The sequence below is a fragment of the Lepidochelys kempii genome, chromosome 23 (assembly GCF_965140265.1).
Source record: "Lepidochelys kempii isolate rLepKem1 chromosome 23, rLepKem1.hap2, whole genome shotgun sequence".
NCBI classification, from domain to species: Eukaryota; Metazoa; Chordata; order Testudines; family Cheloniidae; genus Lepidochelys; species Lepidochelys kempii.
In genome coordinates, this window is record NC_133278.1 from 832,730 (window position 1) to 855,756 (window position 23,027).

A 23,027-nucleotide genomic window follows, 5' to 3' on the forward strand; every position below is an offset into this window, starting at 1 on the left:
GGTCCCTTTGTAGCTTCCAGGGAACCACAATCCTCCCCTTGGACGAAGAGCGACTGCTCCCGCCTCACCAGGAGCTGAGCGATCTGAGCACCCAGACCGGCTGCAGTGCCTCCCGAGCACCCGTGAGCCGAACTGTGCTGGGGAGAGAGGCTTGGCTGTGTTAGACGGGAGCGAGGGCCAGCTCTGCACCCAGCCGGCTGAGCTCCTCTGGTCCCCACTGTAGGGGCGGACGTCCAGGAGATTAAACCTATTAACGGATTTGAAACCAGGTTTAGCAGGGGGGTCTGGCAGGTGGCAGCCGCCCACACACGTTACTCCAGTGCTCCTGCTGGTTCCACCAATCCAGCTACATTTACCCAGCGCCCGTCGCCCCAGGGAGCCTCCGGGGCTTTACCCAGAGATCACCCACGGTACTGCAGCTTTCTCTGGGGTGGAAGCCGTAACGGCTGCACCCTTCCCTGAGATGGAGCCACAGCCCCTTTAAACGTTCTGCAGGAGGGTGGCTTAGGATAGGGGGTTAATTAGCAATGCTGGAATCTGGCCAGGGCCCCGCGTTTAACAGGTACAGAAAGCACCAGCTGCCCAGATTTCTGTCTCAAAAGGACAGCCCTGCTGGCTACGCCCAGACGGATTCCACAGGGAGCATGTGCCCAAGTGAAGGGCCACCTCCAAGGCTGCCCATGCCCACGGCCGTGCCCAGGAGCGCAGGCTGCCCCATTAAGAGATTTGTCAAGTCACACGCCCCCACCCCTTCAAGCTGCATTCTCAGAGCTGTGCTGGGCACACATCACCCGAGCTGCCACCCCAACCCCTTCCCCCAGGAAGGACCTGACGCAGCCAGGCCCAGCGGCTTGGTGAAGGTTTTATTGTAAGAAAGTCCAGTACATTGGCATTGCTTTTACATGATCGAAAGCGGCCGGACACCGCGGGAGACCTGGGCAGGACAACCAAGCATCCCAGGGCAGCACCGGGGAGTGAAGACACCTCTCGCCCGAGGCTCCTGCCCCCAGCGAGCAGGGTGGGGGAGTTCTACCCCCTGTGGAAAGGGTTCACGGTCTGCACAGCAGTGGGTGGAACCGGCTCCTCAGGAGCGCAGACCAGAAAGATGGGGACACATTCAGCCAGCCCAAGAACAGCCCCTTGCAATGGTTACAGCTGAGAAGGGGCAAAGCGCGGCTGGCTCCAGCCCTCCCAGCACAGGAGACATTGGCTAGTTGTGCTTGGACAGGGCTAGCCATGGCTGGGGACCACACACATGCCCCCGGTTAAAACACAACCCTCATTTGGACTTCGGAGCTAGGGGGGCAGGGTGAGCCAGGGGCAGCCGTCCCAGACACCAGCAGGGGAGGTTCATTGCGGACAGATGCACGTCGGATCCCAGACGTTTAGTGCCGGTTACTGGAACAACCTCCTCACCCACCATGCAATTCCCACCAGAATAAACCCTCCAGGCCACCCACACACCCACCCAGCCCTGTATCCCCAGGGAGGTTAACCCAGACAGCTGAGCCTCAAAGCACATCCTGCCCGCACGGCTCTGGAAAGAGGCTCTACCGCTCTGTGGAAGTCATAGAGGGAGCCGCCTGGCCTCATGTCGGGGGGGTGGGAGGGTGGCTCTGGGGCATCAGGGCTCTCCATTATCCTGTCAAATGGGGAGAGAGAGAGAGACAGAGACAGACAGTGCTGTGAGTTCAAATCCTGGCCATGGATTCGGTCAGTGCGGCTGACAGACATATCACCCCACACCCCAGCAGATGCTGCAGTACGGACCGCAGTGGAGAGCTCCCAGGTGGGAGGCCCAGCGGCTAAAGTTGCTCGCCCCTTGGTGGCCCAGCGGCAGCTGCTGCTTTGCCATGTCCTCAGACCAGACCCCAGCCTGCTCCCCCGAAGTCAATCTCCCACCACCCCGCTGCCAGCAGACTCAGGGCCCGGGTTAGCTGCCCCGTCAGAGGCACGAAGGGGCCTGGCACAGCCACCAGCCCCAGGACAGGAACGCGCAGCAGCCCCGGGACAGGCTGCGGCCGGTTTCCCTGTTGGGGATCTGCCTATCCCCGTGACAGAGCGAGCCGTTCCCTGTCTGGGCCCAGCACGGCAGGCGGGTCAATCCGCAGCGGGAGCACCCCGGCCAGCGGGGGCCGCGAAGAAGCAGAGGGACAGAGAGAAGGGGCGAGTCCCGCTAGCGGCCAGTGGGCAAGGACGAGGTCTTACGGAAACACACCGGCTCCACGCCTGGGATTTGCACCACACCCAGTGCTGGCTCCGGCTCCGGCTCCGGCTGGCTCAGGGTCTCCGCGGCTCCTGGGGACGGGAGGGAGAGAGCGTCAGCAGCCGGGGCCGCGGGCAAACCCACCCCCACCCCATCACCCCAGCCCAGGAGCACATGGTTCCCTCCTGGCTGGGGGTGAGCCCCGCGCCCCGGGGGGTCAGCCCAGCGCCCCGGGGGGTGAGCCCAGCGCCCAGCCCAGCCCGCCCACTCTGCCACCAGCCCAGCCATGGTTCCCCGGAGGCCAAAGGGGAGACTCCCCTCCCCCCTGCCAGCTCTTGCCCCGAGCCCCCATCTCCAGACCCTGCCCCCCCCAGCACCTTGCATCGCAGGAACCCCCAGCTCCTCAGGGCTCCCAGCTGCGGGGGTGGCCAGCTCCCGCCTCTCCGTGCTGCCAGGGGCTGCTAGCATCATCGATCCCCCTGCCCGAGCCGGCTCCTCCTGCCGTCCAGTCTCCACGGGCTCAGCCGTGCCCCACGCACCCGGCTCCGCAGCTGGGGGGCTCGGCCCTGCGGGGAGATGGGAGCCATTATTTCCTGGGGTGATGCCCCCCCAGTACTCCCGCCCTGTGACCCCTTCCCACTGTTAACTCCTGCTCCCCCATCCCACTGGGACTGCACCCCAAGTCCCACACCACCACATTGCCCCTACAGGGCAAACGCCCCAAGCCAGACCAGGCCGATACGTGCCCCCCAATACACAGGCTCTCCTCCCCTCCCACCAGCAGGGCCCAGCCAGCGCCTCTTACCTGCAGCCTCTCCAGGGGGCCCTGCCCCCTGTGCCTGGGGGGCGGGGCCGGGGCCCTGCGGGGTGCTGTCCCCCACACTGCCCCGGGGCGAGTTCAGCTCCATCTCCTCGCCCCAGTCTGAGACAGGCTGGTAGCCCTCAGCTGGGGAGAAGGGGCTGAGGGCTTTGCCCTGTCCTCCATGGGCTCCAGGTGGTGGCATGTCCAACTTGGGGGCTGGGCCCCGCCCAACCTTCGGAGCCCGCGGGGCTTTCGGGGCTCCCACGGGGGGCACCTCCTCCTCCTCGCCCAACGAGCTGAGATGGCCTTCATCGTCATCCTCCTCACTGACATCCTCCCACTGATCCTCATCCTCATCGGGGGGCTGCTGGGGCTCAGGGGGCAGCTGGGGGGCCAGTCCCTCCGTCTGCTGGCACAAGGCAGGGCAGAGACGTTCAGACAGCGAGGGGCAGCGGGACCCAGAGGGCTGGGGGCAGGGGACGGGGCCTGATCCCGTGAGGGTGAGAGTCTCCATGACAGGACTGGGGGAAGTGGGGCCTGTAGGAGACAAGGGGCTGTAGGGAGACATGGGGAACAGCTGCAGACCAAGCCACCTATGAAGAGGACCAGGGGAAGGGTGGGGTCTCCCCGAATGGCCATGGCTGGACCCCCCGCCCCCACTTACCTGCGGCTCCTCGCGGCGGGGGTCGAGCTCCTTGGCCACCGGCCCCTCGTCCTTCTCCTCCCACCGGTTGTCATGCATGCTGGGCGGGGGAGGAACAGGCATCAGGAGGGCCCAACCCAGCCAGTCCCCATTCAGCACCTGCCCCACCTTGCACTGCAGAGCCTGGCCCCCAGGGGGCTGTTCCCTGGCTGGGGGAGGCGCAGCCAGGGCTCCCACTGCCCCACAAGCTGGGGGGGGGGTGAGAGGGGGGACACGGACGGACAGGACAGGACACACCAACGAACAGGGCCAACTAGCCCAGGAGGGGTTCACACCAGCCCCAGGGAAACTGGGGTGCAGTGAGAGCCCCCCTCCCCCTTGGTCACACAGGGAGTTAGTGGCTTAAATAGGGACAGAACCCAGGAGTCCCAGCCCCCCGGCACCTCCAGCGCTCTAACTTACCCGACCCCACTCCCTCCGCCCAGAGCCAGGAATGGAACCCAGGAGTCCGGCCCTTGTCCCTCACACAGCAGGGCAAAGGCGGACTCACCTGTAGGGCTTGGTGGGCGCGGGTCGGCCCCGGCCCTTCCTCCTGCGCTCGGCCCGGTGCTCGGACAGGAACTCCCCGAAGGTGGGCGGCCTGGGGGGGCGCTTGTTCTCGTCTGAGAGGAGAGGGCAGCAGGAGTTAACAGTCCGGGGGCAGGGGAGCTCACAGCAGGGATGCCCCTGGACCAGCCCCCGTGGCTGGGGTGGGGAAGCAGGCAAGGGCTGGACAATGCTTCCCAGGAGCAGAGGCCTCAGGATCACCCCAGGGTCTGTCCTTGCCGGGGCCACAATGCCAGTCCAACCCGTGGAGAACCAGTGGGTCCGCCCCAGGGCATAGGAACGGACCTCCCCCCCACAGGGGTCCTGCCCCCAGGGCACAGTGTCCCCCACCCACCCACTACCGCTATGCTGTCCAGCAGGGGACCCCCCCATCCCCGCTTCCTCGCCTCGCACCTGGGCCCAGGGAGGTCCCACAGGGACCAAACACCCTCCAAGACAGACATCCTCCCCTATATACCCCCACCATGGGGAGGCCCCCCCAGTCTCCACCGGGCCCTGGTGCTGCTGGGGTCACTTACCACGCCTGGCGCCTGGGTCCGGTTCTGGTGCTATGCCACAACCCTCCTTAAACCTGAAAGACGCGTGCCAGGTTAGTGCAGCCACGGCCGACCCCTCTCCCCACCCCACGCCCCCCCGCTCCTCAGACCGGGCCCGATTTGCCCCCCGCGACACCCTCCCCAAGCGACCCAGCGCAGCCCCGGGGCCTTCCCCACCCGCCCCAGGAATCCCGCTGCGCCGCCCTCCTACATGGTGTCCGTCTTCTCGGCGTCCCACTCCCGGCACCACTGGCCCGTGGGCTTGCGATGCCGGGCCAGCCGCTCCTGGTCTATCTGCTCCCGCTCCTTCTTCCAGCGCACGTACTCAGCCCGCTCCCGGCCCGTCATGGACAGCGTCATGTCCAGCGGCCCCCCGCTCTTGGGGCCTGGCCGGCGGCCCTGCAGGCAGGGGGAGAGAGACACGCGGCTCACAGGGCCGTGGGGCAGGACCCCCGCCCCACACACTCCCACCCAGGCAAAGCCCCTGCCCTGCGGGGCTCCAGCTGGCCCTGGTCAGAGGGGCAGGTGGCTGGGATACACCCCCACCCCCCACATGCCATCTATCCCTCCCACAGACCTCCACCCCAAGGCCCTCCCCCATGCAGGGCCCCCCTCGGCTCCCCTCCCCCCAGGTACTTACCGGGGTGTGCCACTCCTTCTCCCGCTCCATGCCAGTCTTGACCTTGTCAAAGTCGGCCCCCCCCCCAGTTGCGGACGTGCCGCCGGCTCCCCTCCTTGCGGTCGGCCTCCTGGAAGGAGCCGCTGCGCCGTGGGTCATCCAGGAAATTTCGCACCGGGTTCTTCTCCTGCAGCCCGTCCTGCAGAGGGGCAAGGTCAGCCCGGAGCCACGGCTCCCCCACCATCTCGCCCAGCCCCACGGCAAGGAGGGCGCTGTGGTGCAGACGGCCCAGCACAGGGGGCCTGGAGGCCCGGGGGGAATCCACCACCCCCCTGCACCTCCCAGCAATGCTAGCCAAACGGGGCGGGGGGGAAAGAGAGGTTTCTGACCTGGCCACCCCTCCCTGCCCTCCACTCACCCGCTGGTTCCGCTCATACTCCGCAATCTTCTCCATCTCCTCGTTCATCTTCTCGATATTCTGCCGCCTTCGCTCCTCCCACTCCTGGCGTGGGGAGGGGAGCGAGACCGCGGCAGGCCCAGGGGACACCGGCAGAGAGAGCGAGAGCGTGAGTTGTCTCAAGCGAATTTCTTTCTACGGCAGAGCGTTACTGACCGCGCGGGCGAGGGGGAAGCAGTAGACGAGACATGCTGGGATTTCAGGAAGGTTTCTGGCACTGTCCCACATGGCGGTTTCATAACAAACCAGGGAAACGCGGCCTAGATAGAGTTACTCTAAGGTGGGTGCCTGGCTGGTTGGAGACAGCACCCTACGAGGACTTATCCATGGTTTGCTCTCAAACCAGGAGGGCGGATCCAGTGGGGTCCCGCCGGGGCCAGTCAATATTTTCCTTAGTGACATGGATAACAGAGTGCACACTTATCAAGTCTGCGTATGAGGCCCAGGAGGCTGGAGGGGAGGGGCTGCCAGCACTTTGGAGGGTAGGGTTAGGGTTCAAAACGACCTTGACCAATTGGAGAACTGGTCTGAATTCACCCAGGTGAAGTATTCGCACTTCTCTTGGGAAGGGGGGGCTGGGCGGAAACAAACGCCCAGCTACAAAACAGGGAATAACTGTACATCCGGAAAAGCTTTCGAACTCTCGGGGGAGTTCAGCTCTGGAACAGGCTTCCCCGGGCGGCTGAGAGACTGGGTCAGACAAACCCTGCCAGGGCTGGTCTAGGTTTCCTTGGCCCTGGCTCAGCACCGGGGGCTGGACGCGATGACCTCTCGATGGCCCTCCCAGCCCGGCATTGCTACGATTCTGTGTCCCATTCCCCAACGGCTCAGAGCTGGTGCCCCCCAGAGAGACCCCATGTCCCACTCTGCAACCCACCCCCTGGGGGAGAGTCCTGCTACGAGCCCTTCACCCCCTCATCCCTCTCTGCTCCACAGCACCTGCCCCAGCAGAAAGCAACACACACCACCAGCACTAGTGCAGCAAGAGTGAATGCACGTGCAACGCACTATTGCTGAACTAGGCCCAGCCTGGCAAACTGTCCGCAAGACACGACGCACCTTGGATTTCCTGTCAGGGCCTCCTTCTCCTGCCGCCGTGACCGCGCCGGCCGCTCCTCGGCCCCGCGGCCTGCGCCCTCGCCCGCCCAGAGATGGCCCATCCCCTCCGCCGCCTCCTGCCCCTTCCCAGACGGACAGGTCAGGCTGCTCCGCCCGCGGCGACCGGCTGGAGGGGTACGGGCCGACCCGCCCCACACCCCGGGGACCGGGGCCACGGCTGGCCTTGGGCGCGCCGGGGGACTTCCTGTCGCTGACCACACGCTTCTCCTGGGGCGAGGGAGAGACGCAGAGGGTGAGATGCCAGGGCTGGGCGTGCAACACCAGGGCTCGACCACAGCTGCTCCCCACCCTCCTCCCCTGCAGCACCCCGACTTAGTGTTCTCCTCACCCCCCACACTAATCACCATACCCCTCAGCTCCCCAGCAGCCATGCCCCCTGCCCCTCCCTGCTGGCTCCCCCACCCCTCTCCCCCACCACAGCAGCTGTGCCCCCCCCCCGCTGGTTTACCCACCCCCCACTCTTGATCAGTGGCTACCTTCCCCCCCCAGCAGCCCTGCCTCCCCACCTCACTGATCAGTGCTACTCTACCTTGCCCCCCCCCATGCATTGGCGGCTGTCCCGTCCCCCTCGGCCAGCCCCAGTGCTCACCCCAGGGGACAGCAAGACCTGGACAGTGATGGAGAGGTCCTTGTCCGCCCGCTTCCTCTCGGGCTCCCCCTCGGAGTGGCGCGGCCGGCGCAAGCCCGTCACCGCGATGCCTTCCTGCTCGGCCTTCTTCCGATCCTCTTCGATCTCCTGCGGGGAGCGGCAGGGACGTGACGGGGCTCCCGGGCCGAGTGCGGGGTGAGGGGCCCACCTGGGCTGGTACCTCCCCGCCCCCCCCACCTCGATCCCCAGAGCAAAAAGCCAGGACTCCCCAGTGTATGCATCCCATCTTGCCCCTGGAGCCTGGTATCCCCACTCCAGTGCACCCATCTGGACTGGTACCGACCCCCTTCCCTGCTGCCCGAGATCTGGACATCAGGCCAGGACCCCCCACACACACACCCCCCCCCCCCACACAACCACCAGCACCAGATGCCTTCGCTTCACAAAAAATAACCCCCTCCCCCCATGTCCTTGTTTAGGGGGCCCCCAGGGATTCTAGGACCAGCCCCCCCCCCCCAGCCTGGTGTTACATAAACCGTCCCCGGGGCTAAGCTGCTGCTGGGCCTGTGTGTCCCATGAGCCAGATTACAGGGCTCCCCAGGGCCCATCGGACACCCCGGGGCTGGCCCCAGGATGGGGGGGGCTGGCACCGCAGGGGAGGGGGAGCTGGGAACTCACTGGGGCTTTCCTACCTCTAACGCCTCTGCCCAGCCCTCCCCGGGGCACCAGCCCGGCCCCCCGCAGGCCCCCCGGGCCAGCTCTCACCTGGTAGCGCTTGATGAGCGCCTCGTTCTTCTTGCGCAGCGCCTCGATGCGCTTGTCCAGCTCCGCGTCCTTCTCCTCCTTCGACTTCAGGTCCAGCGTGGCCGACTAGGGAGAGAGCGGGGAGAGCTGGGGGGGGCCCACAGGGGCAGGACCCCCCCAAACTCGGAAGGGGGGCAGGTGGACTGCACATCCCTCCCCACCCCCCCAGAGGGGCGCGGCTTGAGCGCGATACCTGGCACCTTGGGGAGGTGAGGGGATGGGGCCACTGGGGGCTGTAAGGGGGCTGACACGGGCTGGGGAGGGTCCCCCCAACTCTGGGCTGGGTCAGAGCAACCGGGGCGACCCAACTGTGAGTAACCCCTGGAGCTGCCAACAGCACCGTGACCCCCAGGACAGGACTCCTGCTCCACCCCCACACTCTGCTGGGGTACCCCAGACCGAGGGGGTGCAGGGTGGAGCCAGAGCTGTGAATTCAACACCCCCCCGCCCTGCCGGTTCTCCCCCCGCCCCCGGACTCACCATCTCCTGGGCCGGGCCGGGCGGCTCTGCTCTGAAAGACACCGGGGTCAGTCCTGGGCCTGGCCCCTCCCGTGTGGGGCAGGGCCAGGCCGTGACCCCCACTGCACAGAGCCGGGGGGCGCCCCGGGGCACGCCAAGAGAGACCGACGGGGAGAGACCCCCAGCCTCCCCCTCACCTCCCAAACCTTCCACCAGCCCCACTCCCCAAATCCTCCCCCACCCCCCTACCCCAGACCCCTCCACCAGCCCCACTTACCCTCCCGCCCCCCGAATCCCCCCCAGCCCCCTACCCCGGACCCCCTCAACAGCCCCGCTTATCCCCTGCCCCCAAATCCCCCCCAGCCCCCCTACCCCGGACCCCCTCACCAGACCCGCACCCCAACCCTCCACCAAGCCCCCCAGCCCCCACTCACTTCCCAAACCCTCCACGAACCCTGCCCCCCAAATCCTCCCCCACCCCCCACCCCGGACCCCCTCCACCAGCCCCGCTTATCCCCGCCCCCCAAATCCCCCCCAGCCCCCTACCCCGGACCCCCTCACCAGACCCGCACCCCAACCCTCCACCAAGCCCCCCAGCCCCCACTCACTTCCCAAACCCTCCACGAACCCTGCCCCCCAAATCCTCCCCCACCCCCCACCCCGGACCCCTCCACCAGCCCCACTTACCCCCCCCCAAATCCCCCCCACCCCCCACCCCGGACCCCCTCACCAGACCCGCTTATCCCCCCCCAAATCCCCCCCAGCCCCCCACCCCGGACCCCCTCACCAGCCCCGCCCCCCAACCCCGGAGCCCCCCGCCCGCCCCACCTGTCCCCGCCGCTCCCGCCACCGCGCTCCTCCCACTCCCCCACGTGGCTGGCCCCACATCCGCTTCCTTGGGCGTGGGGGGGGCCTTAAAAGGGCCACGACAGCCCGTCAGGGTGTGGGCCCGCCGCAATTGGCGGGTCTGAGCCACGCCCCCAATCCCCGCCCGCGGCCCGGCTCGGTCAGGGGGGCTGGACCCGACAGCAGCCGGGGGTTACCCAGCCCCCCAGCCAGAGACAGGGGCCTCTCCGCCCCGTCTGTCCCTGAGTCCCTCCGTCCTTCCCTCCGCCTGCCCTTCCGTCCGCCCGTCTGTCCCTCCCTCGTCCGCCCCCATCCATCCGTCTGTCCACCTGTCCCTCCGTCTGTCTCTCCCTCCGTCTGTCCACCTGTCCCTCCATCTGTCCACCTGTCCCTCCGTCTGTCTGTCTCTCTGTCCCTCCACCCATCCATCCGTCCATCCTTCCATCCATCTGTCCACCTGTCCCTCCGTCTGTCCACCTGTCCCTCAGTCTGTCCATCTGTCCCTCCGTCTGTCTCTCCCTCCGTCTGTCCACCTGTCCCTCCGTCTGTCTGTCTCTCTGTCCCTCCACCCATCCATCCGTCCATCCATCTGTCCACCTGTCCCTCCGTCTGTCCATCTGTCCCTCCGTCTGTCTCTCCCTCCGTCTGTCCACCTGTCCCTCCGTCTGTCTGTCTCTCTGTCCCTCCACCCATCCATCCGTCCATCCATCTGTCCACCTGTCCCTCCGTCTGTCCATCTGTCCCTCCGTCTGTCTCTCCCTCCGTCTGTCCACCTGTCCCTCTGTCTGTCTGTCTCTCTGTCCCTCCACCCATCCATCCGTCCATCCTTCCATCCATCTGTCCATCTGTCCCTCCGTCTGTCTCTCCCTCCGTCTGTCCACCTGTCCCTCCGTCTGTCTGTCTCTCTGTCCCTCCACCCATCCATCCGTCCATCCTTCCATCCATCTGTCCACCTGTCCCTCCGTCTGTCCATCTGTCCCTCCGTCTGTCTCTCCCTCCGTCTGTCCATCTGTCCCTCTGTCTGTCTGTCTCTCTGTCCCTCCACCCATCCATCCGTCCATCCTTCCATCCATCTGTCCACCTGTCCCTCCGTCTGTCCACCTGTCCCTCAGTCTGTCCATCTGTCCCTCTGTCTGTCTGTCAGTCTCTCTGTCCCTCCATCCATCCATCCGTCCATCCTTCCATTCCTCCGTCCGTCCCTCTATCTGTCCATCTGTCCCTCCGTCCATCCGTCCCTTCATCCATCCAGCTGTCTGTCCAACCATCCATCCATCCCTCCATCCGTCCCTCCCTCCATCCAGCCGTCCATCCTTCCATTCCTCTGTCTGTCCATCTATCTGTCCATCTGTCTGTCTGTCCCTCCATCCATCCGTCTGTCCATCTGTCCCTCCTTCCATCCATTCATTCCTCAATCTGTCTGTCCAGCCATCCCTCCATCTGTCTGTCCCTCTGTCCTCCATCCCTCCATTTGTCCCTCCATGCTTCCATCCATCCCTCTGTCTGTCCCTCCATCTATCCATTTGTCCCTCCATCTGTCTGTCCAACCATCCATCAATCCCTCTGTCCGTCCCTTCATCTGTCCATCTGTCTCTCCGTCTGTCTGTCCCTCCATCCACCTTTCCCTCCATCTGTCCCTCTGTCTGTCCCTCCATCAATCCATCCATCCTTCCATCTGTCCCTCCACCTGTCTCTCCGTCCATCCCTCCATCCCTCCATCCATTCATCCATCTGCCTGTTTGTCTCTCCATCTATCCTTCCCTCCATCCATCTGTCCATCCATCATCCATCCATCCCTCCGTCCGTCCCTCTATCTGTCCATCTGTCCCTCCATCCATCTGTCCCTTCATTCATCCAGCTGTCTGTCCAACCATCCATCCATCCCTCCATCCGTCCCTCCCTCCATCCAGCCGTCCGTCCATCTGTCCATCCCTCCATCTGTCCGTCCATCCATCTGTCCATCCCTCCATAGAACCATAGGACTGGAAGAGCCCTTGAGAGGTCGTCTAGTCCAGTCCCCTGCACTCATGGCAGGACTAAGTATTATCTAGACCATCCCTGACAGGGGTTTCTCTCCCGAGGCAATTTATCCCAGGGCTTCGCCACCCAAACAGGTCGGAAGTTTTTCCTCATGTCCAACCTAAACTGCCCCGGCTACAATTTAAGCCCGTTGCTTCTTGGCCTGTCCTCAGAGCCTTACGGAGAACAATTTTTCTCCCTCCTCCTTGTAACAAACTTTTATGTCCTTGAAAACTGTTCTCATGTCCCCTCTCAGTCTTCTTCAGACTAAACAAACCCAGTTTTTTCAGTTTTCAGAGTAACAACCGTGTTAGTCTGTATTCGCAAAAAGAAAAGGAGTCCTTGTGGCACCTTAGAGACTAACCAATTTATTTGAGCATGAGCTTTCGTGAGCTACAGCTCACTTCATCAGATGCATATCATGGAAACTGCAGCAGGCTTTATATATACACAGAGAATATGAAACAATACCTACTCCCACCCCACTGTCCTGCTGGTAATAGCTTATCTAAAGTGATCATCAGGTTGGGCCATTTCCAGCACAAATCCAGGTTTTCTTCCCTCCCAGGTCAGGTTTTCTAGACCTATCATCATGTTTGTTGCTCTTCTCTGGACTTTCTCCAGTTTGTCCACATCTTTCCTGCCATGCAGCGCCCACAACTGGACACCGTCCTCCAGCTGAGGCCGAATCGGCGCGGAGTAGAGTGGAAGAATTACTTCTCGTGTCTGGCTTGCAACACTCCTGCTAATACAGCCCAGAATGATGGCCGCGGCCCTGCGACCCTGCCGGCTCCTACAGAGCCCGCTAGATGGAGCCCGTGGGCCGGTGCTGAGAGCCAGCAAAGGCAGCCAGGGAGCTGCCCTAGCAGGGAGCCAGGCGGGGAGGGACGCAGGATGCTCCAGCTGGGAGCAGGTCTGAGCTGGGGCCCTGAGCAGTGTCCTGCAGAAGCGCCAGGGCCCTCAGGCCCAGCTCAGCGCTTGGGTGGGAGCCCGGGAGCCGCGCGCTCTGCCCTAAAGGGGCATCTGGGTTAAATAGTGAAAAGGGCCCCCCAAAAGGAACAAGTGCTGGGCTTTAGCCCAACCCCACCAGCTCTGCCGGTGCCCCTTAATCCTGACCTGCAGCCCCTGCTGCCCCAGCCCTGAGCTCCTGACTCCACACAGCTCTGCCGGCGCCCCTCACTCCCAACCTGCTGCCCCCGGCTATCAGGGCTGGATTAACTCTCCTGTGGGCCTTGGGGCTATTAGATTTTGTGGGGCCTCTGGGGGCTTGGGTGCAGGAATGGGCTCTGGGCTGGAGTAGGGGGTTGGGGTGCAGGAGGGGGTTGGAGTGCAGCTCCGGCTGGGAGGCGCTTACCTTGGGCAGCTCCCGGTCAGCAGCGCGGCAGGGCTAAGGCAGGATCCCTGCCGGCCCTGGCCCCACACCGCTCAGCTCCCCGAGGTAGCCGGCAAGTCCGGGTCCTAGGCAGAGGGGCCAGGTGGCTCTGCCCGTGCACACAGGCAGTAGCCGGCCAATGGGAGCTGCGGAGCTGGTGCTGGGGGCGGGCACAGCACACAGAGATACCCTGGATGCCCCTCGCCGGGGGCTGCAGGGGCACATCAGCGAGCTGGCGCTTGCAGCTCCAGGCCCGGGGGGGGCACTGAGGCTCGGGGACCGGTGTCTGGCCCGCGGCGCGGAGACTTGCTGCGGGCTGCGTGAAAAGAAGCAGCGGGCCACATCCGGCCCATGGGGCCCCCTTAGCCCGAGGCCCTGGGCTGCAGCCCCTGAAGCCCCTGTGTTAATCGGGCCCTGCCTAATATCCCAGCCCTGAGCTCCGCACCCCACATAGCTCTGCCGGTGCCCCTCACCCCGACCTGCAGCCCCTGCTGTCCCAGCCCCCGGCTTCCCCCCCAACTCTGCCGGTGCCCCTCACCCCCGACCTGCAGCCCCTGCTGTCCCAGCCCCCGGCTCCCCCCCAGCTCTGCCGGTGCCCCTCACCCCCGACCTGCAGCCCCTGCTGTCCCAGCCCCCGGCTCCCCCCCCAACTCTGCTGGTGTCCCTCACCCCCGACCTGCAGCCCCTGCTGTCCCAGCCCCCGGCTCCCCCCCCAGCTCTGCCGGTGCCCCTCACCCCAACCTGCAGCCCCTGCTGTCCCAGCCCTGCACCCCCCCCCAGCTCTGCCGGTGCCCCTCACCCCAACCTGCAGCCCCTGCTGTCCCAGCCCTGCACCCCCCCCAGCTCTGCCGGTGCCCCTCACCCCGACCTGCAGCCCCTGCTGTCCCAGCCCCCGGCTCCCCCCCCAGCTCTGCCGGTGCCCCTCACCCCAACCTGCAGCCCCTGCTGTCCCAGCCCTGCACCCCCCCCAGCTCTGCCGGTGCCCCTCACCCCGACCTGCAGCCCCTGCTGTCCCAGCCCCCGGCTTCCCCCCCAACTCTGCCGGTGCCCCTCACCCCCGACCTGCAGCCCCTGCTGTCCCAGCCCCCGGCTCCCCCCCCAGCTCTGCCGGTGCCCCTCACCCCAACCTGCAGCCCCTGCTGTCCCAGCCCTGCACCCCCCCCCAGCTCTGCCGGTGCCCCTCACCCCCGACCTGCAGCCCCTGCTGTCCCAGCCCCCGGCTCCCCCCCCAGCTCTGCCGGTGCCCCTCACCCCGACCTGCAGCCCCTGCTGTCCCAGCCCTGCACCCCCCCCAGCTCTGCCGGTGCCCCTCACCCCGACCTGCAGCCCCTGCTGTCCCAGCCCCCGGCTCCCCCCCCAACTCTGCCGGTGCCCCTCACCCCGACCTGCAGCCCCTGCTGTCCCAGCCCCCGGCTCCCCCCCAGCTCTGCCGGTGCCCCTCACCCCCGACCTGCAGCCCGTGCTGTCCCAGCCCCCGGCTCCCCCCCAGCTCTGCCGGTGCCCCTCACCCCCGACCTGCAGCCCCTGCTGTCCGAGCCCCCAGCTCCCCCCCCAGCTCTGCCGGTGCCCCTCACCCCGACCTGCAGCCCCTGCTGTCCCAGCCCCCGGCTCCCCCCCCAACTCTGCTGGTGCCCCTCACCCCCGACCTGCAGCCCCTGCTGTCCCAGCCCCCGGCTCCCCCCCCAACTCTGCTGGTGCCCCTCACCCCCGACCTGCAGCCCCTGCTGTCCCAGCCCTGCACCCCCCCCCCAGCTCTGCCGGTGCCCCTCACCCCAACCTGCAGCCCCTGCTGTCCCAGCCCCCGGCTCCCCCCCCAACTCTGCTGGTGCCCCTCACCCCCGACCTGCAGCCCCTGCTGTCCGAGCCCCCAGCTCCCCCCCCAGCTCTGCCGGTGCCCCTCACCCCGACCTGCAGCCCCTGCTGTCCCAGCCCTGCACCCCCCCCAGCTCTGCCGGTGCCCCTCACCCCCGACCTGCAGCCCCTGCTGTCCCAGCCCTGCACCCCCCCCAGCTCTGCCGGTGCCCCTCACCCCCGACCTGCAGCCCCTGCTGTCCCAGCCCCCGGCTCCCCCCCCAGCTCTGCCGGTGCCCCTCACCCCCGACCTGCAGCCCCTGCATGGAGCCCCCCTGTGTATCGCTCCCTATGTGAGGGGTTCGGGTCTCCCCAAGAGGGAGTTTGTTTCTTGGGGACCTTTCTGTCCCTGCTGGTGGCCCGGGATGCCGGAGCGATGTGGAGCCGAGCAGCCCCAGGGGCCCCGCTGCAGTGAGCTGCACGCCCCTGCCAGCCCCGTGAGGGTGTTGCCAGCTTCACCCTGCGCAGCATCCAGCCCTTGTTTCCACGGCAGCTGCTCTTCCTGCTGGGCTCGTGGGCACCGATTGGCTGCCGCTGCCTGGGCAACACAGATGGAGAAGAGGGCTGGACCAGTTGTGGGGGGGGGGTGCCACGGGGGAGGGATAGTCACTGATTTATAGGGGGAAGAACTCACCCAGGGTGGAAGGTCAGGAGTGTGGCCCCAGAGCAGGGTGGGGTGGGGTGGGGTGGGGGGTGAAGCCAGGCCCCCCCCGCAGCAAGCCCCCAAAGGGAGGGCTGGGTGCACCCCACCCAAGCACGGGAACCCCCCAGGTGCCCTGGTGCCCGAGGCCAGCACCTCTCCCCCTGCGCCCTGCCCAGGGCACCCACCGGCCCCTCCTGCCACCGCAGCGCGTAGGAGCTGCCGGGGCAGGGGGCTCAGTGTCCAGCCTGAGACCCCCCTGCCCAGCCGCAGGAATGGGGTGGTAGACCTCGGCAGACCTCTGAGACCTTGGCAGCGGCTCACCTGGGCACCAGAACCTTTCCTTTCCCCCCGCCAGCCGTTTTCTCCATGCCCCGTGCACAGGCCCAGAGGGAGAGGGGGGCCCTGCCCCACAACCCAAACTGACGGGGGAGGCTCATCAGCCCCATTACGGGGGGGCTCTGAGGCCCAGAGACGAGCTCACCCGGCGAGAGCCGGGAACGGAACCCAGGTGTCCTGCGAATACGAGCCCAGGCTCCCATCTGCCACCGTTGCCAGGTGGCGCGTTCAGAGCCCGCCCTGCGAGAACCCAGATTCACTCCCTTTGGCAGCCACTGGTTGGGCCCGGGCTGGCTTCCAAACGGGGGCACTGAGTGGGGCTGCCCGGGGCAGGGTCAGAGGCAGCCACATCTCAGCACCGGGCGAGGGGTCCCTGTATAAACAGCCCCTGTGCCCCACCCCAGAGGTGGCTGCATCTCAGCACGAGCTGAGGGGTCCTTGTGCAGCTGTTAAGCAGCGGGGGCGCTTCACCCCAGAGGAGGCTGCATGTCGGCGGCGGGGGGGGCTATGCGTGTGGTGCTTGGTTGCATCAGTGCTGGGAGCCTTGGCCATGCCACGGTGGTGCCAGACTGACCCCGGTGGGGCCCCTACAGGCCTGGGGGGAAAGGCCCCGAGGAAGCAATAGAGCATCCCCCAGCACCGGGCTCGGCTGCTCTAACTCCCCCCACCCCATAGACCCCGAGATGGGACAGCAGGGAGCAGGGGCTTTCCCTGATAAACTCACCCCCCTCCCTCGCTCCCCACCCCAACCTGGGGGGACACACCCCAGGCCCCCCAGGGAGCTCTGGCTGCTGGCTCAGTGGGCTGAGGCTTCCTCTGCCCTGCTCTGCAGAGCCAGGGGATTAGCCACAGCCGCCCGTGACCTGGCCTTGTCCTGCCGCCAGGTGGGCTTGGCTCCCGAACACCAGGGCTGCCAGATGTGTGGGACAAACAGCTGCTGCCCCCCCGCTGGGCCAGGCGCTGGAGGGAGGCGGGATAATCTGGGATACCAGGCTCAGCCCTGCCTGCCCCCGCCCTAAGCCTGGGGGGCTCTGGTGGAGGGGGAGGGATGCAGCCCCCCCTCTAAGGCTGGGGGGCTCTGGGGGTGCAATGGGGGAGGGGGAGGGATGCAGTCCCCGCTCTAAGGCTGGGGGGCTCTGGGGGTGCAATGGGGGAGGGATGCACCCCCCGCTCTAAGGCTGGGAGGCTCTGGGGGTGCAGTGGGGGAGGGGGAGGGATGCAGCCCCCCCTCTAAGGCTGGGGGGCTCTGAGGGTGCAGTGGGGGAGGGGGAGGGATGCACCCTCCGCTCCAAGGCTGGGGGGCTCTGGGGGTGCAGTGGGGGAGGGGGAGGGATGCAGCCCCCGCTCCAAGGCTGGGGGGCTCTGGGGGTGCAGTGGGGGAGGGGGAGGGATGCAGCCCCCGCTCCAAGGCTGGGGGGCTCTGGGGGTGCAGTGGGGGAGGGGGAGGGATGCAGCCCCCGCTCCAAGGCTGGGCGCGGGGGAATTGGGAGCAGACGCCCCGCAGCCGCACGTGGCCCTTGTTCCTTTGGTGACAGGCTCCCTGCTGCTCGCTTATTGGCTGCGCCGGGAGCAGCTCGCACCAATGAGAGCCCGGCTGGGGGGGGGGAGTCTCAGCTGCTGGGGGGGAGCGCAGCCAAGTGGAACCGGCGGCGTTAATCAGAGAGCTGGGGGGGGTCAGAGGTCAGAGTGGGGGAGGGAGACAGGGTCAGGGCACAGAACAGGGACAAGGGGGGCAGAGCGGGGGTCGGGGCACAGAACAGGGACAAGGGGGGCAGAGCGGGGGTCAGGGCACAGAACAGGGACAAGGGGGGCAGAGCGGGGGTCGGGGCACAGAACAGGGACAAGGGGGGCAGAGCGGGGTTCGGGGCACAGCAGGGGCACGGGGCGGGGCAGAGTGGGGTTCGGGGCACAGAGCAGGGGCACGGGGCGGGGCAGAGCGGGGTTCGGGGCACAGAACAGGGGCAGAGCGGGGGTCGGGGCACAGAACAGGGGCAGAGTGGGGTTCGGGGCACAGAACAGGGGCAGAGCGGGGGTCGGGGCACAGAACAGGGACAAGGGGGACAGAGCGGGGTTCGGGGCACAGAACAGGGGCAGAGCGGGGGTCGGGGCACAGAACAGGGGCCCGGGGTGGGGCAGAGTGGGGTTCGGGGCACAGAACAGGGGCAGAGCGGGGGTCGGGGCACAGAACAGGGGCCCGGGGTGGGGCAGAGTGGGGTTCGGGGCACAGAACAGGGGCAGAGCGGGGGTCGGGGCACAGAACAGGGGCCCGGGGTGGGGCAGAGTGGGGTTCGGGGCACAGAACAGGGGCAGAGCGGGGGTCGGGGCACAGAACAGGGGCCCGGGGTGGGGCAGAGTGGGGTTCGGGGCACAGAACAGGGACAAGGGGGGCAGAGCGGGGGTCGGGGCACAGAACAGGGGCACGGGGTGGGGCAGAGCGGGGTTCAGAGCACAGAACAGGGACAAGGGGCAGGGCAGAGCGGGGGTCGGGGCACAGAGCAGGGGCACAGGGCGGGGCAGAGTGGGGTTCAGGGCACAGAACAGAGGCTGAGCAGGGTTCGGGGCACAGAAGAAGGACAAGGGGGGCAGAGCAGGGTTCGGGGCACAGAACAGGGACAAGGGGGGCAGAGCGGGGTTCGGGGCACAGAACAGGGACAAGGGGGGCAGAGCGGGGTTCGGGGCACAGAACAGGGACAAGGGGGGCAGAGCGGGGTTCGGGGCACAGGACAGGGGCAGAGCGGGGGTCGGGGCACAGAACAGGGGCACGGGGTGGGGCAGAGTGGGGTTCAGAGCACAGAACAGGGACAAGGGGCAGGGCAGAGTGGGGTTCGGGGCACAGAGCAGGGGCACAGGGCGGGGCAGAGTGGGGTTCAGGGCACAGAACAGAGGCTGAGCAGGGTTCGGGGCACAGAAGAAGGACAAGGGGGGCAGAGCAGGGTTCAGGGCACAGGACAGGGGCAGGGCAGACCAGGGTGTGGAGACCCAGGGACATGGGGGTCTGTGCAGGGTCAGCGAGGGAGATGGAGATGGGGCACGCAGCAGGGTTGGGGGTCCACGTGGGGCTGGGCCGGCGGGTTCGGGGAGACAACACGACACGACAGCCAAAGTGACTCCTTGCGCCCCAGCCCGCAAGGGGTCTGCAGGAGGAATGGGCCGGGGGGCCGGGGGCGTAAAGGTCTGTCCACCCGACCCCCCCTTCCTGCCCTGGGTCAGAGCGACGGGTCCGTCCACGGGCGGCTGCCAGCCTCTAGTGCGAGGGACGTCTCCTCGGCAGCCCTGGCCCCCCGGCACCCCACCAGGACGTGCCGCACCCCCTGGCCTCTTCTGGGCGCCGGGTCCCAGCTGCCTTGCCCCTCGGGCAGCTGTTTGCACCAGTGTAAAGTGGGTGTGAAAGGAGGGGAGTGGGGGCCGGTGGGTTAGAGCTGGGGGGTCGTGGGGTGGGGCCGGGAGCCAGGACTCCTGGGTTCTATCCCAGGCTCTAGGATAGGAGTGGGGTTTAGTGGGTTAGAGCTGGGGGGGTCACAGGGTGGGATCAGGGGCCAGGACTCCTGGGTTCTATCCCAGGCTCTAGGATAGGAGTGGGGTTTAGTGGGTTAGAGCTGGGGGGGTCACAGGGTGGGATCAGGGGCCAGGACTCCTGGGTTCTATCCCTGGCTCTGGGAGGGGAGTGGAGGCTAGTGGGTAAATTAGGGGCCTGGTGTCAGTGAGGAAGCAGGGTGCAGAGCCCTTGGACTCTGGGCAGGGCTGGGGCTAAGGGGAGGGTCAGCACGGGAGGGGCCCCCTGTACCTCTTGGGCAGTCTCAGTTATAAACTGCGTCTCCTGTTCCCTCCCCGCAAGGACCCCACCCCATGGGGCTGGTGCCCCCAAACTCCCGGTCTGACACTGGTCACGTTCGCTCCAGGCTGCTGCCGCGTTCTGCTTTCAGCCACGCCTGCGAACGGGGCGTCCTGCCCTCGTGGGCCAGCAGCCCCCAGCCACAGCCGCCACCTGGATGGAAGTTGAATCAGCGGGTGGTTTCCGGCGTGTTGATCTCACGCTCCCGGTGAGCTCATTTTCAGGGGCTTTTTGGAGGGCTGCGGGTGGCTCGGGTGACAGCAGTTGGCGGGAGGCGGGTGTCATCGCCGTGGCAATGACATGAGGGCCCCGCTCTGCAGCAGAGGTGAATGCCGCCCGGCCGGCCCGAAGGACCTGGCCAAAGGGGCAGTTACAGGCTCCAGGATGGGAGCCGAGAGGGCACCGTAGTGGCTCGGGCAGAGAGTTGGGAGTCTTGCCTTTGACCAGCTGGGAGACCTTCCGCAAGCCACGTCGCTGCTCTGTGCCTCGGTTTCCCCACCGACCCTTTGTCCATTTAGACTGGGCCCTGTTCTTGGTCGGGGTCTGGGCAGTGCCCGGCGCAACAGGGCCCTGATCTTGGCTGGGGTCTGGGCAGCGACCGGCGCGACGGGGCCCTGATCTCGGTCGGGGTCTGGGCAGCGCCCGGCACGACGGGGCCCTGTTCTCGGTCGGGGTCTGGGCAGCGCCCGGCGCGATGGGGTCCTGATCTTGGCTGGGGTCTGGGCAGCGCCCAGCGCGACGGGGCCCTGATCTCGGTTGGGGTCTGGGCAGCGCCCGGCGCGACGGGGCCTGATCTTGGCTGGGGTCTGGGCAGCGCCCAGCGTGACGGGGCCCTGATCTCGGTCGGGGTCTGGGTAGCGCCCGGCGCGATGGGGCCCTGTTCTTGGTCGGGGTCTGGGTAGTGCCCGGCACGACGGGGCCCTGATCTCGGTTGAAGACCCCCAGTTGGAGCAGGGAATTGTTCCTTCTCACAGGCACCTGACTCTGGCTACTTTCTGCCTGGCACCTCGTGTGCAGGATTCTCTGCTGGCCCAGAGAATTTCATACCCATTGTGCCCAGGTCTGGGGCCAGCACGAACCGGGTGTAAAACGTTCCCACTCTGGGCAGGGCAGAATTGGGCCCAGGCTGCGGTGCTGGGGAGAAGCGGGCCCCACTGAGGGTAGGAGTCAGACTCGGCCAGGGGTCCCGGCTACCCTGACACAGGCCAGGGCCGTTTGCAGTCACTGGTGCGTTTTAAAACGAGCCCTTTGCGGGGGGGGGGGGGGGAAGGAGGGGCTGCCCAGGATGATTTGGGGAAGGGGGGAGCGGAGCCTGCGCCAGCTGGGAATGCAGCTCCCCTATCCCATCAGCCGAGCGGGACCTCGTCCATCCAAAGGAGCTGTCCGTCCGACCGTCCGTCCGGGAGCACAAGCCCCCGCCCCCCGGCTGAGCCGGGCCGGTCCCAGTTGAGCCAGCAGCTCCAGCCGCCGTCTGAGTGACCGTGGGCCCGTGGGGTGGGCGTGCTGGTAGCACACACACGCTCGCACACACGCTCGCACACGCACGTGCATCGCGTCACGTGAGCCGGGAAGCTGCTGAATGGCCGGCGCTGTCGCTGGGTAAACTCACCTTGGCAGCAGCCTGACGCACTGGGGGGCGCCGGGCGCACGTGTGGCCACCGGGGAACCGGCTCGTGGGGAGGAATAAACAGGCCATGATGTCAGCATCCTCCTTCGGGCGAGTGACTAACGCGGGCTCCCCGGGGGCCCGGCTGGCACGGGAGGCGGCGATTGGCCAGGCCGGACGCCCAGGGGGCCTGCTGCCTGCCCAGCCTGCCTGTTGGCTCGGGCGCCCGAGCCGGGGCCTCCCCTCCGCGGCACGGGATCCCGCAGCCCCCGGGGCCACGGGCCGGCTGGTCCAGGCGCGTGCTGCCACAACGCAGGCCCCGGCTCGGCTCCGTGTCCCGCCTCTCCGGTCGCATCAGGAGAGCAATGAATCATCCCACCCGCCGGGGCTCAGCGAGCGCGGTGACCTCGCCCGCCCGCCCGAGCTCACACCCCCAGATCTAGGTCACCGTCACAACGATTTGGCTGGGGCTCAGCAGATTCGTGGCACCAGATCGTTTCCCCGAGCTGGGATGATTAGCCACGGGAATCATGGGGGGTGGGCAGGGGCTGCAGGGCACCATCAGAGCTGGGTACGGGGCTCCCCGCCAGCTCCTGGGGCGGGTACATCCGAGGCTTCAAGCGAGGCAACCGGAGGAGACCTGGGATGGGGAGCTGCATTCCCAGCTGCCGGGATGAGCTGCTCCGGGGGCGCCCCCGTCCCCCATGTCCGGCCACTATTCCTCCTGGGCCCCTGGGTGCAACCAGAGAACTCTGCGAAGGAGCTGCACGCAGGGTCTCTCCCCACGGGCCCCATAGCTGATGCAACCAGCAGGCTGCCCCAGGGGCATAAGGGGGAGGATGCGCCTGCCCCCCACAGCTCTCCAGGGGGCAGCGGGCCACACCATCTGACCAGAAGGAGCATGCAATATGAGTGTGTGCAATGCAGTGAGTGAATGCAAGGAGCATGCAAAGCGGTGAACATGCTATGAGTTTGCTGGGTCTCCGTTCCCAGGGGACCCCAATTCCACAGCACTAACCATCCCTGTTATTGCAGCTGCAGACCTGGGGCCAGGGAGACCAAGCTCCCCATTCAGAGGGGTCCCCGCGGGGCGGGGGGGGCACATTGGGGAGCGCTCCCCAACTCTGAGCCTGTTCTAGGCACATGGCGGGGGGGAGGGGATTCAGCCTCCAGCAGCTGCGAGGCAGCCCCTCCCCTCCCCACCAAAGCAGGAATTTCCTTCCCTTAGCCCCATGGTGGGAAATCCCCGCAGCCCGGACAATCCCCAGGCTGCAGCCCCCGACAAAGTAGAGGCCCCACGTCCAGACTGAGGGGCACCAGCAGAGCTGTGGGGGGAGGGGAAGCCCAGGTCTGGGCTAGCAGGGGGCTGCGTGTCGGGAGTTAGGGGCACGGCAGAGCTTGGAGGAGCCCAGGACTGGCGGGGGGGGGGGGGCGGCTGGGCAGATGAAGGTGGCTCCTGGAGGCAGCTCGGTGCCAGGAGGGAGGGGGGCGGCTCGGGGAGCCCAGCTGGGTGGGGGATTCAAGCCAGCACAATCCCCCTCTGTTCCAGGGTCTGAGAGTGTCTGTGCCGGACCCGGGTGCGTGTGTGTCCCGTGTGCACCGCGTGGGCAGCAGGTCAGGCGCTGCAAGGGGGGGTGCTGGGAGCCCGGGGCCGGCTGGGCCCCGCCTGCCAGGCCGGGGGAGAG

At 67.0% G+C, this 23,027-nt stretch overlaps 1 protein-coding gene across 1 annotated transcript; it reads right to left on the reverse strand.

Moving 5' to 3' along the window:
• Positions 1 to 848: 848 nt before the first annotated feature.
• Positions 849 to 9,704, reverse strand: CCDC9 (coiled-coil domain containing 9). Its single transcript, XM_073321585.1, is given in 16 exon segments — positions 849 to 1,642; positions 2,219 to 2,298; positions 2,584 to 2,772; positions 3,012 to 3,417; positions 3,673 to 3,751; positions 4,202 to 4,313; positions 4,776 to 4,828; positions 5,005 to 5,192; positions 5,434 to 5,496; positions 5,498 to 5,611; positions 5,831 to 5,914; positions 6,929 to 7,195; positions 7,578 to 7,724; positions 8,343 to 8,447; positions 8,862 to 8,892; positions 9,669 to 9,704. Coding segments are annotated over 15 exon segments (1,908 nt in total). The 5' UTR covers positions 8,865 to 8,892; positions 9,669 to 9,704; the 3' UTR covers positions 849 to 1,624.
• Positions 9,705 to 23,027: the final 13,323 nt, after the last annotated feature.